This window comes from Neodiprion virginianus, chromosome 3 (genome assembly GCF_021901495.1).
Source record: "Neodiprion virginianus isolate iyNeoVirg1 chromosome 3, iyNeoVirg1.1, whole genome shotgun sequence".
Lineage (NCBI taxonomy): Eukaryota > Metazoa > Arthropoda > Insecta > Hymenoptera > Diprionidae > Neodiprion > Neodiprion virginianus.
Window position 1 is genome coordinate 1,869,280 of NC_060879.1, and position 18,381 is coordinate 1,887,660.

At 35.5% G+C, this 18,381-nt stretch overlaps 1 protein-coding gene across 4 annotated transcripts in view; it reads left to right on the top strand.

Moving 5' to 3' along the window:
* The window catches only part of LOC124300846 (transcription factor CP2-like protein 1), a 29,504-nt gene extending 12,079 nt beyond the window's left edge, over window positions 1-17,425 (top strand). For 2 of the 4 annotated variants that reach the window (XM_046755270.1, XM_046755272.1), the window contains 9 exons: window positions 1,159-1,239; window positions 3,088-3,327; window positions 4,056-4,200; window positions 4,522-4,758; window positions 5,108-5,356; window positions 6,435-6,511; window positions 13,606-13,801; window positions 14,622-15,081; window positions 15,326-15,531. In XM_046755270.1, the coding sequence (XP_046611226.1) occupies window positions 1,159-1,239; window positions 3,088-3,327; window positions 4,056-4,200; window positions 4,522-4,758; window positions 5,108-5,356; window positions 6,435-6,511; window positions 13,606-13,801; window positions 14,622-15,081; window positions 15,326-15,375 (1,735 nt within the window). In that variant the 3' untranslated portion in view covers window positions 15,376-15,531. Of the gene's footprint in view, window positions 1-1,158; window positions 1,240-3,087; window positions 3,328-4,055; window positions 4,201-4,521; window positions 4,759-5,107; window positions 5,357-6,434; window positions 6,512-13,605; window positions 13,802-14,621; window positions 15,082-15,325; window positions 15,532-16,028 lie in introns of those variants that run through there. The other 2 variants (XR_006907344.1, XM_046755271.1) reach the window with 2 other exon arrangements.
* Window positions 17,426-18,381: the final 956 nt, after the last annotated feature.

Sequence of the window (18,381 nt, forward strand, 5' to 3'; positions counted from 1 at the left end):
AAAACTTTCAAACTCCGAATCGAAAGAGAAGAAAAAACAAAATTGAAAAAAAAAACAAGACCATTTTATTTAAAAATAAAATTCTCGTCAATAATCGTTATTTTTATTTTACTTGCTGATTCACTTTTTCTTCTCTCTCTCTCCACCATTATCTGATCATCGCCATAGATACACTATTCTCGACCGTCTAATTTACCGGATATAACCGAATCGTCTGACCCCCTCTTATTTACTCATTCGCTCTGCAAAACCGACGTTAACCAGTTGAAACGGAAAAGGATGCCGCCCGGTAATCGCGTAGTAAAAAACGATAGCAGTTCTCGTTCGGCTTTAATTTTGTTTTCGTCTTAAACGTATCTCGCAATCAGCCAAGAAGACATACATTTTTTTCTATCCGTATCCACTCGATCAACCTTTTATATTCTTTCCATGCTGCACACAATACTGCTATAATCGCAAATTCTATTATAAAAACAGTATCTTTAATACACATATTCTCATTATGTAATTCAGGTTCATTTCCTTTACAAAAAAAAAAAAAAACACCACTCGTCACAGAAAATGAGATTCCTGATGGAATTTTTCTTTTTTTTTCTGTCTCTCTCTCTTCTCTATTCATCTCCCCGATTGCGTATCGATTTATTACAGTTTTAAATGGCAATTGTGAAAATGACACGATTAATCGATGCCGCAGACGGTGCGAAGATATTTTATTGAAAAATAAAATTAACGCAAAATGCTGTGCGTGAAACCGAGGTGAAAAAAACTTAATATTAATATATTATACCTCGTGCTCGCATATTATATAGTATTAACCATACGTATACCTATATCGTGCGGTATAACATGTGTACCTAATAGATTTTGATTAGATAACGAACCGCTTTCAGCTAGTTTATATCGCGTCTATTTTTCTCACACCTATATACGCACGATATTACAATAGATGTACGACAGATCGTTATTTATCATTTTATGTTATAATTTTTCCGATTTTATACATTATTCTCGTCCCAATTAGAAATTTAAAAAAAAATATGTTGTAATTTTCCCTAAAGTTCTTCTCTCGAAATTTTGTCTCTACAATTATAATACCGCGTCTTGACGAATTTTATTATTTTCTTTGTCATATTGATTTTTCAACAAAATATGTTTCAGCGAGGCGCTGCTGGGCTTGCCGTCATTGACAGTTTTCAAACAGGAAGCACCGTCGCCCGAAAATCATCACAACAATCCAAGGTAAAAACCCCTCGAGTCACGCTCGGTGATTTATTACAATTTTCACATTCTCTTTTACCCTATTCTGCCCCTTCCTTATCATCTCGCGCAAGATTTTTTACATCGTTAATAATTGCAAGAGACTGCGAACAAAGAAAAAAAGAAACAAGAAAATGACAATATCAAGAAAAGATCAATACGTCTGTGTTACTAAATAACACACATGCGTAAATTATTTATATACATATACAAATATAGAATATAGGCATGTCCGCGTCACAGAAAATAAATTATATTATTGCTCCGTTTCAATATTATACATATTTTATGAAATCCGACTTGCTTTATCCATATATACCATTCGAGCATATATTTTCACAATTGCAACGTGCGTTGAAAACAAAAAATAAAGAAAGAAAACGCGCCGCAGACTTTTGCTGCATCATCCTATAATATTCAAGTACAAATGCAAGCATAAATATCATGTCAATTACAATTTTCTTCTCTCCCTTTTTCTTTCCTTTCTCTCTCTCTGAAAAGTTTGTCCAATATTATCATGGATACAAGTAAACTTATTACATGTACGTACACCGCTCGTTCGATAAAGATAATTATTTTTACGCAGTTCTGTAGCTCAGTGTACGTATAAACGTGATATATACGCACACTTTCATACATACATATTACTGCACTTCAATAATTACACACGTCTACGTCTATATATATATATATATATATTAAACGTATTACGCGTGTAACAAAAATTCCATAAATCATTGATCAATACCTAATAGTGTGCATTAACTTGACTCTGATACGATTTCCTTCGATTTCTCATCTCTCTCTCTCTCTGTCTTTCTCTCGCGACTCGACAATTTACTTCGCTTCGTCTCGATCTGTCTCTCCGGCTCTTTCACTGTGCACATAAGATACGCACGTACACATGCGTATTATGCTTATGTGTATCGCAAGAGAACTGTGAGATCGCGTCAACAAGCAGCTGCCGAGATCACTTACACATTATGTTATACCTACTAGTCGCCAAGTGGCTTTCGATCGCGTTGTACATTATTAAATACACACGTGCTGTCGCTGAGCCTTACGAATCGACCGTATTACAGGTATACGCGTATACTATACGCGTTGCACGGGACATCTCCGAGTTCCAAATTTCTGCTTCTTTAACTTTTTTACTTTTTTCAAATCTTTTTTTATTTCGTAGTATAAACTGCATACATATACATGTATAAAGAAAAGTATCGAATAGAAAAACGAAAAGATTAATTTTGAAATGAGAACTCCGACCGAAGTAGATTCAGCGACTCCTTCCTCGCTTCTCTTCAACCTTTTGTGAGTACAATATATTACGCGTGTATAGACAGATTCAAATATAAATACATATACCTGAATAAAATTGACGAAAAGAAAGAGAATTGAGTCTATATACGTACTGTGTATTATATGTGTACGGGGGAAAGAGTAGACGGATTGTTAGAAAAGAACGACAAGAAGATAAAAAAAAATAAAAAAGAAAAACAAAAAAAAAACGACACTGCAACTAACCGATAAAAGCAAGAAATTAGCGATATTAAAATAATGCGAAAATGAGTGGAAATTTTTACACCGTCGTTATCCAAACTCTGCTTTATATATATATATAGTTTATACGTATGTCAAACAATTTTCAAGAGTGCAAAAAAAAAAAAAAAAAAAAAGTGTCATATTTTAGTTATAAAAAAAAAAAACAATGATCGTCGTATCGTATAAACCTGTAATGTCACTTGCGTAATTTAATTAAACAAGGTTTTAATTACTTATTTATTAATTATTGAAAATTTTTCTTCTCATTCCTTGTTCGATTCCCGCCAGTTTGAATCATGTGTCGCAACGCGGTATCAACATTCAAACCGGAAACGGACCGTCCGTCGTCGGAGTCATGGAGGCTGACAGTAACAACAACAACAACAACGGTCACAACGGTACGGGACAAACGGCCAACAGTCTTCACCAGCTCTTGTACTCGAACGACAACGAATACTCGACGACATCCGGTGTCGGTAATCAGGTGTCATCGTCGCAGCAGGGAATCGAGTGCAACGAAGATTGCAGGTAAACGGAAATGCTTGCGATCTTGTGTCGATCCTCGTGCGTTTTTAGATAATAAGAGAGGTGAAAAAAAAAAAATATTACATTGCGTACCAAGGGAATAATCGACTTTTATTCCTATGTTACGCATAAGACTTTATTCCCGACTCGACTCTGGCGCCACATTATTGACTTGAAAGTGTTTCCCTTTTTTACACGATCCATCGGTATGAAAACTATAATATTAATCGAAGTTTACTGTAATACAGAAAGAGATGCATATGAAAATAGAAAAGAAAGAAAGAAAACCAGAAACACCGGAAAAATCAAAATACAAATGCGGGAGAAAATCGTTACTTTTTTCCCCCACACTTTCGTCTCGCTTTTCGGGTCAAAAAAGTCAACGTTATAGTTCAGTCGGGAATAAAAAAAAAAAAAAAAAAAATAACATATTGAGGTAAAAGAAGCGTTGAACCTGTCGATACGACAACGTTATTGCATTTGATCCGTGTGACGTATTGAAATTCGCAAAAAAAGAAAAAAATAAATCCAACGACAAGCAAAACACGCGCCTCGTTGACGCAATTTTCTGCAATTATTACAAAACGTTGTTCATCATATATATATATATATATATATATATATATATATATATAATATCTGAGAACATGGATATAAATGTGTAAATGTTACGACAATATCGCTTGTAAAATTATTATTACTGTTATCATAATAATGAATAAACGTTACAGATTCCAGTACGTATTGGCGGCTGCAACCAGTATAGCGACAAAAATAAACGAGGAAACTTTGACCTATCTGAATCAGGGTCAATCGTACGAGATCAAGCTGAAGAAACTGGGTGATTTGTCCGGTTATCGTGGAAAAATTTTAAAGGTATTTTCATTATGTACCATGACCTAATTATGCGCATCAGCATGCGTATAACATACGAAATATCATCTTGAGACAGATTCGTGCCGTTTGTGATTTAAAAATCTCACGCAACGCTTTTTTGATCATTCGTTATCAAGTAAAATGTAAAATATATTGAGACCGATAAAATTAGACACATTGTATACACGCGTGATCGAGGAAAAAGAAAAAAAATCAACCGATAAAATTTAAAATAATAATCAAACGTGCGTTGTATGCAAGAATTGAATACGCAATTCGTGAGATTAACGGCCGAACAGTTCTACAATTTTCCGCTTTAAGGGATACCCGACATTTTTGTTCCAGTCCTCGATAAGGATATGCTTTCACGAGCGCCGCCTCCAGTACACCGAACGCGAACAAATGCTCGCCTGGCAGAGAACGAGGCCCGGCGAACGTCTTCTCGAAGTCGACGTACCCCTGAGCTACGGCATAGTCGACATCCGTCAGCCCTCGCCCTCCAGCAACGTCGTGGAATTCATGTGGGACCCAACCAAGGAGGTCGGGGTTTACATCAAGGTACGCAAAACAAGCAGGGAAATTATCTACGCGTAACGAGCGGTAATTTATGGAGCGGGCAAACAACCAGCGGTCTCGTAACGCGGAATGATTTTTAGGTTTGCAGTTCGATAAAAAAAAAAAAAAAAAAATCCCGGTAAGTAAATTACATAGAACGAGTAGGCAAGTAGACCCAGAGGAAAGATAGCGAGCGGAAATATATCGAGCGGTCTCGTAACGAGAGTTCTTACATTGCGTTACGATTTTCACCTCGAAACAAAGAAACCTTCTCGTCATTTCTAACGTGCAAACACTTATCGAGCGGAAATACATCGAACGTTAATAATCATCATTTTCCACGCGTACGTAGGTCAACTGCATAAGCACGGAATTCACCCCTAAGAAACACGGGGGTGAGAAAGGCGTCCCCTTCCGCATCCAGGTGGAGACGCGCGTAGCGGGAGGAACGAGGCTTCACGCAGCCTCCTGCCAGGTCAAAGTATTCAAGCTGAAGGGAGCCGACCGTAAGCATAAACAGGATCGTGACAAGGTGTTCAGGAGGCCTCCCCACGAACAGGACAAGTACCAGCCCAGCTACGACTGCACCGTACTTTCGGACGTCAGTATAATGATAATATAATAACAACAACAACGCAAAACAATAAAAATAATAAAAAATAACACCAACTGTAATAACGATCATTTCGACGAGTCTAATCTATCTTCTTTTTCTTTTTTTTCCTTCTCGTCTCGTCTTGCAAATATCTTCGGCATTTTTTTTTTTCTTTTCTTTTTCCAACTTCAAAACTCGATAATTAGTTGGAGAATTCTCCTCGTTTGATACCGACGTTACACACGGCGAATTTCATGCAAACCCGACCAACGTCTGACCTTCGCTATTTTTAGTTGACTTTATAAAAAATTTTTGCAACTGTCCCGACTCTGAAACAGTAACCACGAATTTTTACAAATTTTTTATTCAACTTCGCAATTATTCATGCATATTTAAAGTGAGTTTGTAGAGGACCTTTTTTAAAATTCTCAAAAAATTCTCGGTAACTGTATTTTCTACTTCAAACATTGGGCTGATTTTTATTCCATCTTTTTCAGCTCCTTCAATTTTTGTGGACAACGGAAACATTATTTGAACGGCCAGAAAATTCCCGGGGAAATTCTCAAAGCTTCTATTTTTCACATACAACGTTTCTCAACCATTTCGATTACGGAGCGATTTTTGTCTGTTTTTCATTCGTACATAATGAAACCGGTCTAGAAATATTCTTGTTTAAAAATAAAAGTTTTGAGAATATTTTTGGAATTTTCAAACCGTGTATACAATTTTTTAGCTGAACGAAAAGATTAAAACCGTTAAAAAGGAAAGAAAAATAATCGGCTTTGAGAAAGCGTTTGAGAAAGAAAAATTAGTCTACCGAGAAAGTTTCAAGAATTTTAAATAAGCTCCTTTTCCAAATCACTCTCAATATTTATAAATAATTAACCAGTTGAATAAAAAATCTGCAAAAATTTCGGATACCGTTTCAGAGTCTGTACAATTTCTGATAAAAATTTTGAATAAAAAATAAAAAACGGCGATGTTCAGACGTTGGTTAAATTCGAATGTAATTCCCCGCATACAAGCAGATATGCATATGTGTATGTATATACATGTAATATACGTATTACGTTTGCGATTACAGATTCCACTCGATTGTTTGACGTCGCCGAGTCCAGATCCACAAAACGACGGCAGTCCCTTTGCTCCGAGCGATGCAGCGTGAGTAGCGAAAGTCGTTCAAAAAAAAAAAAAAAAAAAAAAACTAGCATAAATCATTCCGTCAATGCCGAAGCCAGCGTGCTCATACATTATTATATCCAGCTCGATGCAGTTTATTCTCATGTTCTCGAAATTTACACGAATTATAATTAGTCGGCTCGTCCGGGAGCAACGGCACATTCTAAATTCCACACATAAAATATATACACATGTATATGTATATGACCTCGTTTGACCGAATTTTATATACATATATATATATTTATATATCTTCACAATATGTATGCACACACGTACATATGTGTAATACAGGTTTATTATTACGTCATTGCATGCGCTTAATCACCGACAAAATCCGGATACATCCCATTCAACCGAATGATATTAATTCAAGCCGAATATATATTTCACACACGTATATAGGTGGACATGTATATATATATATATATACACGTATAATATGTACACATTGTTACATATATACAGCATTATGCGTGAATTCCGTTGACAGTAACGATCATTTCGATTCATACGAGTTATATGTATAGTTAGGTATGTGCATGCGTGCCGTACATACATTGTACGTACGATGAAAAGTGTTGGCTTGCAAACTGGGCCGAAAAAACTACGGACACATATGCACGTACGTATTCGTACGCATATGCACGTCCGCGTAGAGATTAGCAACGGCGAACTTTCGAGGTCGAATGTTAAACTGTCGGATCACGTCCCGTGTCGTATCAGTGAAAAAATTAAACTAGTTTGATACATTGTATAGCCTACAATTGTAATAAATGACGAGACGTCAATTCTCGCCTATTACAATGTTAACGGTGAAAAAAAAAATTATATAAACTTAACACGTACCTATGCAATTGAAACCACTGCACGTCTCGCAATCTTTTCGCCGCCTGCTTATACAATGATATCCAAGTAAAATTTTAGCCCCGAAATTAATTTTTTTTTCTTTCAAAGGGATGAACAAAAAATTCGACAAGAAAGGAGAAAGAAATTGACACAAAATTCATTTCACTTTCAATCGATTATCGTTTCGACCAGCTACTTCGAATACTAATATCCAGTCTCAATACTTGGTATCTATAAATATGTTCTCATTGCTTAAAGCTTTTACACCTTCAACAATCACTGCCGCCAAACGAGGTACAAAACCGCAAATTATTTTTTTCTAAAAACACTCTAATGCATTATACATGCATACAGACCCCGACATCGCTCCTTCAATTATGTTAAAAAATTCAACATTCGTAGAGATACGTCCAAGTACATACAAGTACCCACATTGTACATTAACCAATTCTTCCAAATACCAAATTGACACGGATACAAAACCGATAAAATCCGGTAGATTCTGACTCGTTTCGCGACAGTGGAAGAGAACGAAAAAAAAAAAAAAAAATGCAAACTCCGCTACACACACACACACACCCTCCTGAATTTTTCTCTCTCCCCCTTCTCCCTAGAATTTTAACAAAAACAAATTATCGCTAATTAAATCTAGCAACAGCGGATGAAGTAAAAAAAACAAGGACCATAAAACGGAACGAAGAATATCATTTGAAATAAATAAAAAAAAAAAAATATTCCAAACTCGACGATGTGTTTGTTTAAATACTGTATACGCGTGGGATAGGTAGGCAGGTACAACGACAAATCGTTATAAACTAAATCTCGAATAATCAAGACAGACAGAGAGAGCCAGAGAGAGAGAGAGAGTAAAATTGTATGAAGAATGCTCGTGTACGATACGCAACGGTTACCGCATATTTTCATACGACAACGACGCTGATGATAATAATGATTACGACATCACTTTTACGATTAGATATCTCTTGTTTTCTTTTCATCGTTGTCATTGTTGTTGTTCTTATCATTATCATTACCGTTATTGTTTTTATTGTTGTTATTGTTATTATTATTTTCACCGATGCCGCATCGTTACCAATACTAACCTCGCTCTTATACGCGTACCTATGCATGCATGAACCTACGCGTGTGTCGTAGGAGGTATTGGAGGGAGCGTGTTGCGTGTTGCGTGTGGGGGTATTAAACTGGTTGAAACCGGTGCAATCCGGCAGAGGGGAACCGACAACACGTCCCCGGGCCAGGCTCAAACACAATTCAGACCTTGCTACGAGCACAGAGAAAGAGAGAGAGAGAGAAAGAGAGAGTTTTGTTCATCACCCGTGGCAACGAAAACTGATTTTCTAAAAAGAAAAAAAAAAACAAAAACCCGAACCTACGTTTATAAAGCAACGTCGAATCGTATTTTATAAAATTGTCAAAGGCCTCGCATTTCAACAATCTTGCACTGCGGAATAAGCGTTAATTGCGTAAAATTTTACCGTCGCGATTGTAAATTGCATTGTTTCATTTGTTCTTGAAATAAACGTGGTAGAAATAAGAAAATAATTTTGTTTTTTTTTTATTCAATTGGAAAAGGACAGTAATAATAAACGATATTCCGTTACGAAGAAAGTATCGATAATAATAACGTCAGTGAATACGCTTCTGAGTGTGTAATAATATTTTTGAACAATAAAGACGTAAACGAACAAAGTAAAAAATAATAAGATTCGAGTTAACAAATATCAAATAATACTCCCCGTGATATCGTCGACGGATAAACTTCCTTCGCCATGATCCATCGTTAGAAAAGATCTCGTTTAGTTAATTAATTAATTGTATTAATTAATTAACCCCATCTTTTCTTGTTCTTATTTTTTTTTTTGTTTTTTTTTTTTTCTTGTATACATCGTCCATATCGTTGTATATTATTTTCTCTTCGTGGTTTTTCTCTGTTGTGTAAAACAAGAGGGAAAAAAATTCCAATAAAAAAAAAAAAATAAATAAAGCACAAAATCTCACGAAAATTAAATAAATAATTTAAAAAATAAAAAACAACAACAGCAACGGTAACAGTGAACGATTGTTGTCTAACAAGTGGCAGTGCGATATAGCTGTGACATTTTGTTTCATATATGATACAGTTGTAAATAACATAAACGAACGTGCGCCTAATTTTATACCTAGTGTTTAACAGCTTCGTACGCATGATACGTATCGCATATATATATAATTTTAACCGACAAACCGTGTTAATATATTAATACTCATCACGCGCGTCGTGTAAAAACACGGGTATTTTATACCGCAGTGAGAGTAAGAGAACTTTAATAAAATCCACGATATAATTGAATAAATAAAAACAAATAAATTACACGAAATATCGATTAAACCGCAAGCAGCAGCGGTGGCGTGTCCTGCACATCATCGTCCTCAAACTAGCGTCCGTATGCGTCGATTTTCACGTTCGGTTTATATCCGTGTACCAGTTCAGTAGATTTTACCGTTTAAACATCGAACATCGAGACACCGGGCGCAAGAAAAAAAATAAAATAACAAACAAACAAACAAACAAGCAAAAAAAAAACACCCTCTGTTTCGATAACACTTGTAAAGAAACTTAAACAAAAGAATAATTACACAGGATTAATAATAATAACAACAACAACAACAGTATTAATAATAAATAAATACGCTGGTAAAAGGACAATCCGAACCGCCGTTGGAATGCCCGAGTCTTGCCAATTTGCGACTGCAAGGATCGCCTGCGTCAGCCGTCGTATTTGCAAACTACCTTCGTCCGCGATTATCAACAACGAGTCGTATAATTGTGAGAAATTTGTAAAAATTAACGATTCGCCCCGTCGCCCTCCGATCAACCCAAACAACCGTAACTCCGGATCGATTGTAATCGCCGAACTGCCGGCCACGATTCATTTGTCGCATCTCGACCGACCCCTCAGATGACGAGCAGCAAAGCCGCCAAAAAGCAAAAAGGCAAAGGCGGTTTGATTGCAACGAAGCTAATCCGTTGCTATATCGTACGTAAAAGTAAATGAAAAAGGTGTGAAATTATACATACATGTATATATGCGTGTGTGTCGCACGCGAGGAAATAAATACGAAAAATCGTTTTTGTGCGTCGCAAAATTTGAAGAAAAAAAAAAAATATAAACAAATAAAAAAAAAAAAAAACTGTCACATGTTACGTTGTAATACTGTACGAGGATGAATATGACGAAAATGTCGATGTACGGTTTGTTGAAAATGCATATGACGATAACGATGATAATTACAGAAGCAGCAACAACGAAAACAACGAAAACAACAACGATGTTCAACAACGTGGAGAAATTTCGTCCCGATCTCACCGCGTACCCGTCATCCATGAAAACAACGAATGTTCAACAATTCGAACTGTTCTTATCGGGGATTGAATCGTCGTTGATTAAAAAAACCCGCTTCTGACGTCGAATTCCAGGTCGAAATAAAAGAAGAACGGTGCAGATAAGAAATTCGAGAAGAAAAAGAAAAAGAAAGAAAGAGAGAAAGAAATAAAGAGAGAGAGAAATACTACGCAATAGTAAAATCTGCGCTGTTACATCAGCAGAATTCAAGTATACGATATAAATATTGTCCACACAACAATTGCATATCCGGTTAAAAGCGGATCCTCCTATCTCTCTGCATCTTTATCAAATAAATATCTATCTATATACATATATATATATGTATATATATATATATATTATATACATACATACAGATATATAATTCATGTATAAACGTATATAATACGTAATCTGTACAAGTGTACAAACTGCTGGTTGATGAGAGAAATATCGCGGATTGAAAATCTGCCTATAACCAACCTCAGCCGCTGAAAACCGGGCGAAGTAATAAACCGAACGAAGATCGGTTCCGTTCCTGATAAATACATCGCGTTCAGTTTCTTTCCAACACAAGGAATTTACATATCATTCGAGGTTACGATCATACGGTGTAATATCGTATAAATCACAGTTTTTTTTTTCTTTTTCTTTTTTTTTTATCGTTTCTTAAATTCACATTTTGTATTGTATAAAAACGTACGTGCGTGTTACAACAATTACTATTATTCTTATGCACACCAATTTATCCACCGTTGAATTAGAAACGATATCGAAAGAAATAAAAGTGACTATCTTTGATTAACAAGGAGATAATTCGAATAGCGTGAGACTGCCGATGAGGGTGGAAGGAAATTAGAGAAGTTAAGAATAGCTCGGTCACCCCGGTGTGAGATCGGATGAAAAAAGATTCATCAATCAAAGTTGTACGTGGACGGGTATAATGCACGGAGTGTTAATTGGTGCCAATTGACCGATAGAGGAAGAAAAGAGATAAAGAAGAAACGGTTACAGACATAGACGCAGAGAGTAAGAGAGAGAGAAAAAGATAAAGCGGAACTAACAGCAGTGCAATTGAATAATAATAGTAAGAAGAAGACGAAGAAGAAGAAGAAGGAAGAAATTACATTTTGTAAACATTTTATACAAGACTGTTGCATAGATACAAGCCAAACGTAAAACGAACAAACAAACAAACAAATCATCATCATCATCATCATCATCATCGTCGTCGTCGAGAAATATAAATTATATACCAACCAAAGTCCGATAATATAAATCGAAAATGTTCAAAACGTTTTTGACATCGGATTTGAGAAGCGGATGGAGGCGTCATAACGGGGGTCAATCTTCAGGGGCGGCGGGAAATTCAAAAATTTGTCTGATCGAGCACAAGGTTACGATAAGTGGCGGTGCTTCGGGGATAGAAGTGGTGGCTAGATTCGTTCACGCTTTGCCGGAAGTCCGCGGGGAATTAGGTAGAACCTGGCGTGGCGGTCTCGTCGGTCTGACGCTGAGGAGGATCAGGAATTCGACGAAAAGAATCGGGGCCAACGGACCGCCGAAGTGCACGTTCAAGATGAGAGCTGTCGCGATGTAAGAATCGACGAATATTCGGAAACGATTGTTCGAAGCGAAAGAAGCGATTGAACAAACATTTGAAAGCTGTCTCACGGGGCGGGGTTGAAATTCCAAAAGCTTCTAATCACGGATTTTTTGGCGGCGAAACTTGAAGTGAAGAATTCAAACTTTGACCAAACGTCAAAGTTTCGAATGGGCAAAATGACGAGTCAAAGTTCCGAAATGAGGAAACTTAAAATTCTGAAACATCGAAATTCCGAATGATCCAAGATTTTCGGTTCTGTGAATTTCTGGCTTGGTGAAATTTTTCACCAAATTGATCCTTCTTTGTTTAGGATTTCCGATATTTTTATTTTCGTAATCCCGGTCATTTTGATTTTCGGTTTTCCTCATTTTTTTTTTAGAGTATATTTTGATTTTCGGAACTTTGAGCCGTCGGTTTTCCGACCATTCGAAACTTTGCTGTTTCGTAAAAGTTTGATTCGGAACTTTTCGAACCTAAACTTGAACCCCGCTCTTGTCTCACTTATCTGTAAATCATACGTAATATTATATAATGAAAATCGTCCCCGCGTAGTATTCAAATATACTTTAAAACACTAAATCACAACATTACAAACAAACGATCACGTTAACAACATTATAGAGAAATTAGAATATTGTACAATTTTTCTTCGCTGAAAAAAACTATGCCAACTACTTATAGTTTTCCAAAAACAAGCGTCCGGATTTATGTAGATTTCAAACAACGATATTTACATGTTACATATTTCTTGCTGAATCCTAAGTTCATCGTCTGTAAATTATGATACAATAATTATTGCGTGTGTTATTTTTAATTAGATCATTCGATCTAACTATACAATTTATTTGGACGAACAAATAGTCAAATCATCCGATTTCTCTAACATGGTTAATGTATTAAGATGTTTGGAATTGAAAATCCAGCGTTCAAGACATTTTTGTTTCGAATATCAAAGGTCCTCTTTAAAAAAGATTCAATCTCATCGGTTTCATTTTCAATGATATTCCATATTTATTATTTGGAAAATTTTTTGCGACCCGACTGTATATCCCACGCGTTCTTAAATAAAGCTGTAAAAAAAAATGAAATTTTACAGAATAATCGCTACAACGTTTGTAAGGAAAGAAAAAGAGAGATAGATTGATTGATATACGTTACATATCGTAATTCCCCTTAATTTTCGTCAACCGTGTCTTTAATTTTGGCTTCCTGCAATCACGAATAATAATTTTCAGAACGCCGCAGAGTCGAGCAGCAATGGGAGGCAGTTCGTCACCGGTCGCAGGTCCGATACCGATGTCGGTAAATTCGTCAGGAGTATTACCACTGGTATCCGGAAACCCGGAAACGGCAAAAGAATCTACAAGCCCAGCATCGTCCGTATCGTCACCGGCCACCATTTTACCCGAACAATCTTGCGTCGAAATGAACGTTAGTTATATCAAATGTATTCTATAAAATCCTGCGCCCTGCGTGACACATTTTTCAATTTATTTTAGCAAGCAAAAAAAGAAAAAACAGAAAACTGAACTTTCAATAGCAAAATAAATTTTCTCGTTCTATTTCGATCTTGTTAAACCGAATAAGTAGAATTAAAAAGGAGAATGGAAAAAGGCTTCGAGTGTAATTTTTGTAAACCGAAGTGCCATTTTTTTTTTTTTTTTTGAAGAAGAAGAAGAAGAAGGAGAAGCAGAATCGAAGAGGAGAATTAAAAAAAGCTACAAGTCCCATTTTTTCGAACAAGGTGAATTGAAAACAAGAATTTCAACTTTTTTTCGAAAATAAATTACACTCACAGCCTTTTTGTAATTCTCCTCTTAAATTCTTGTACATCGTTTAAAAAAATGCTATTAAAAATTTGTTTTCAAACTTCAGCTTCGTAAATTCAGCTGAGCTAACTTTCGAAAATACTTATTTATTCAATTTCCAATCATTTGTGTGAAACGAAGCAACGCTGCACACGTTTAAAAATCCAAATTTACACGCATCGAAGGTTCGCAATTTCCTGACCTTTTGGTCATCTAAAAACCACCCAACGTTACCCAAAGTTATACGTAAAAGAAAAAAACAAATATCAGAGAATTTTGAATTTATCAACGAGAAAAGTCGGATCATTTTACTTCATCAAAATTGTCGCGACCCTGAAAAGGAAACCAACGAATGCCTCGAAACTCTTGCCCGACGACATCGAATGATAACAATAAGGTGTAAAAAAATAGTAAAATAGAAAATTCCTTTTTCATTTCCCCAGACAACGACGTTGCCAACGTCCTTATCGCCGGAGGCAAACGCTTCACAGACGAGCAGCTGGTTGAGAGCCGGTCGTTTCCACTCGTTCGAATCAACGTTCGCTAGTTTCTCAGCATCGGACATACTGAGATTATCGCGCGACGATTTGATCCAGATATGCGGCCTGGCCGACGGTATCCGGCTGTTCAACGCCCTGCACTCGAAGCCACCCTCGCCGAGATTGACCCTCTACCTTTCGGCGGAAGGTAGTGGCGCCCTCTGGAGGGCCGTTTACCTCGACACCCTGACCAGCAGCGCCCTAGCCGTCAAAGTTCACACCGCCCTCGGAGCCCACGGACCCCCCCAAGACAGACTGCACTCGGTGGTCATACTCGGACCCCAGGGAATCCACGTTCTCGTGACCGACGATCTCGTCGCCAACATGAAGGACGAGAGCATGTACGTCGTAGAGACCGTAAAAGGTACGAAATGCGAATAGAAGGATGTAGCGTCAAAATCAAAAAAGGAATCGAGTGAAACCTGTCGGAATCACTTTATAATTGAATTACAAATCTTGATGAAAATAGATAAAACTAGTATCATTGTCGGTTACAATCAAGCGAACGCAATTCCGTATATAAATCCTTCGTAAAAACAATATTCAACTAACACAGAAACCGGCAAAGTTTTAATAGGCAAATAAATCATACTTCTTTCTTATTTCAGACGCGAACAGCGATCGTTACAAAATACTTCTGAAACCATCGTCGCGTTGAGAATAACATCCATAGTTGTTTCACCCCTTAATAACGATAGAGATCTGCTGCGTATACCTGAATCTTTCGAACATCCAAATCGACCACGATTATAAACGAGAAATCAGATGACGAGAAGAACAGCTAAAGAAGAACACAACGGCGATTTCAGGTAGAGAAAAAAGAAAAAAATAGTTGCAACGCAGCGTTTTAAACGCGCCTAATTGTAGTCTACAATATGTAATAACTTATCATTTCGTTTATACATGTTAAGATATTGTCATTGTTATATGTAACACGTTTGAGAATCGATCTCTGAGAGATTGACGTAAACAACAACAGTAATAATAATATTGATAATAACAACAATAACGATGTGAAAAGAGAAAAAAAAAGTAAAGAATGAAAAAATAAATGAACCATAAGAAAGCCGAGGATATAATACCTCGAAAAATATTATATCCAGATACAATTATAGTTTCGATGATCGAAATGAAGATGTAAACGACGAAAGTCAAGATTGATTTTGTAACGCGTTCGCGATCTAATTACAGTATTGTTTCTGTTTTTCTATTTTTTTTTTTCTTATTTTTTTCTACGAAAGAAATAACAAATTGAACCACGAGGCAGCAAGAAAGAATCATTCTTGTGTGTTTTTTTTTTTTTTTCGTTAGTATTACAACGCTCGAAGGGAAGAATAATAATTGGACGGCAGCTGGTCTTCTGTAACGGTATGATAAAAATGTGATAAAGCGAGCTTATATTGCATGCCCTTATGCATGTAAAAAAATATCGGCAAGGAATTACGATTTATATGTTATATAATAAATCAAGTTCTAAATATGATGTATGAAAAGTTGAAGATATTCAAGTAGTGCCTACAATTGTTGAAAATTATTATATGGTATTGATCTATATCGAAAAACGAAGAAAGAAAAAAAAATAATTTTATTACAATATATTTGAATTTACCTTATTGCATTATTATATTATTGGCATTCGAGTTGTAGTTTAAAATGCGAAAAACGAAAATCGCGGTTATATCGTGCAAGTTAAAATTTATCAAGGCGAAGCATCCGGTGTTGCTTTAAATAAAAAAAAGAATACCCGATATTTATGTTCACATAACTCTACTAGAGTATATAATATACATATATATGCTTTTATAATTTATTATTATTATTATTATTATTATTATTATTATTATCTATTCTTGGCTTCCACGTGCACATACATATATATATATATTGTATAGGTATATACGCAAAATAGATATGATTCTACACCGTTATTAACAAATCGCACACAAACACGTCATACGCCAACTTGTTACTACTTTTTACATATTTATCGAACTACAAATAGGTATGTATGTATGTATAGTACATACTTATACATGGTTGCTTGACTGACCGGTTTTTCATTTTTCATGAAACAATTTTGAAATTATAAAGATGTAAGAAAAAAAATTTAAAAAAAAATAAAACAACCAAAAATAGTCTCTATATTGTTAAAATTGGATAATATAAATAAAGGGACACGATGCGTGTTGTAACATGTCGCCAATTACACTCGCTTCCTACAATATCATGTCAACGTTAATAATGAGAAAATCAAAATAGTAGTAAGACAAAAAAAAACAAAAAAACAAAAAAACAAGTCCCCCGCTGTAGTGCCGATAATTTAAACATAAATTACAAACCCGGGAAAGGAATATTTGCATGCGTATTTTACCTGTATGCATAAGTATTGTGAGTATATAATTGTCGATATGTATATTGCGTGATGTCGATTTTATCAAAGCTCGCGCGATTTCAAATATTTATATGTTTACTTCTGAGTTTAGAAATTTGATAGATTAAAACCGAATAATTACCAACAGTAATAATAATCATTGACTCCTAAAGATTTCTTCTCTTCTTTTTCTTTCTCACTAGATAAAGAGAGAATATTATAGCCATTTATTATGATAATCCGGTGCCTTATATAATGATTATTTATACATATTGTACACATATGTAATACACGAAATACGCCCAACGATACGTAATATTAGAAGATAAAAAAAATTTGAAAAAAAACAAACAAAACAAACATATTCATACAGATATGAATATATAGTAGGTCCTTGTTCTACAACGTATTTACATACGATAGAATATTATATGTATACTAGAAAATATATATTAAAAAAAAAAAAAAAACGAAAAAATGGAACAATAAAATATTTGAACAATTCTACATCTTCATTTCACCGTTATTTTATTATTACGCGTGACTTCAGATTACGTAAAGAAAAAAAAAAAAAGTATTGATGTATGCAAAGTTTGTTCATTTATTGATAAATTATTTATTGTTAAGGCTTCTCCTGCTCCCTGGTCTTTAATTATATAATAATATCGCGATCTTACATTAAAAACGAGGTATCTAAGAATAATTAACCGGATAAAATGCTTGATTCTTTTTATTTTTGACCACTTTTGATATCAGTTTGTACCTAACTCATTTTTATCGCACTCCTGATTTACATGTATATATGTCATGAAAATTCGACGGTCATATGTAGCATCATAATGCTATGTATAATAGCTTGATAAAGAATCCGTGCAGGAGGATTTATTGTAAAAATCCCGAGCTAAAAAATACCCTAAAAATCCTTATAAATATAAATATATACGCAATTACGCAGAACAAAATTGTACGTATGTTATAAATCTGTAACAATAATTAAAACGGTACCGCTGTATTCGCCACGCGACGGAAAGAACGGTGAATAAGAAATGTTGAGAAAGAATAAAACGAAGCATATATAAACAGGTATATTGTAATTACAGTTTGCAGCTACTCACCGTATGCGGTGTAATCAGCTCTGCGATATATCCACGTTACATGCAGGGTGTACAGCACTGCTCTATGAAGACAGCACAGCTATATCTCCGAATGAAGGAAGTTGACGCATGGCGTAAGTTATGGTGAACGATAAGCCGCGATACCGGAACCAAAAATTCACGAAACTGACCGAAATCT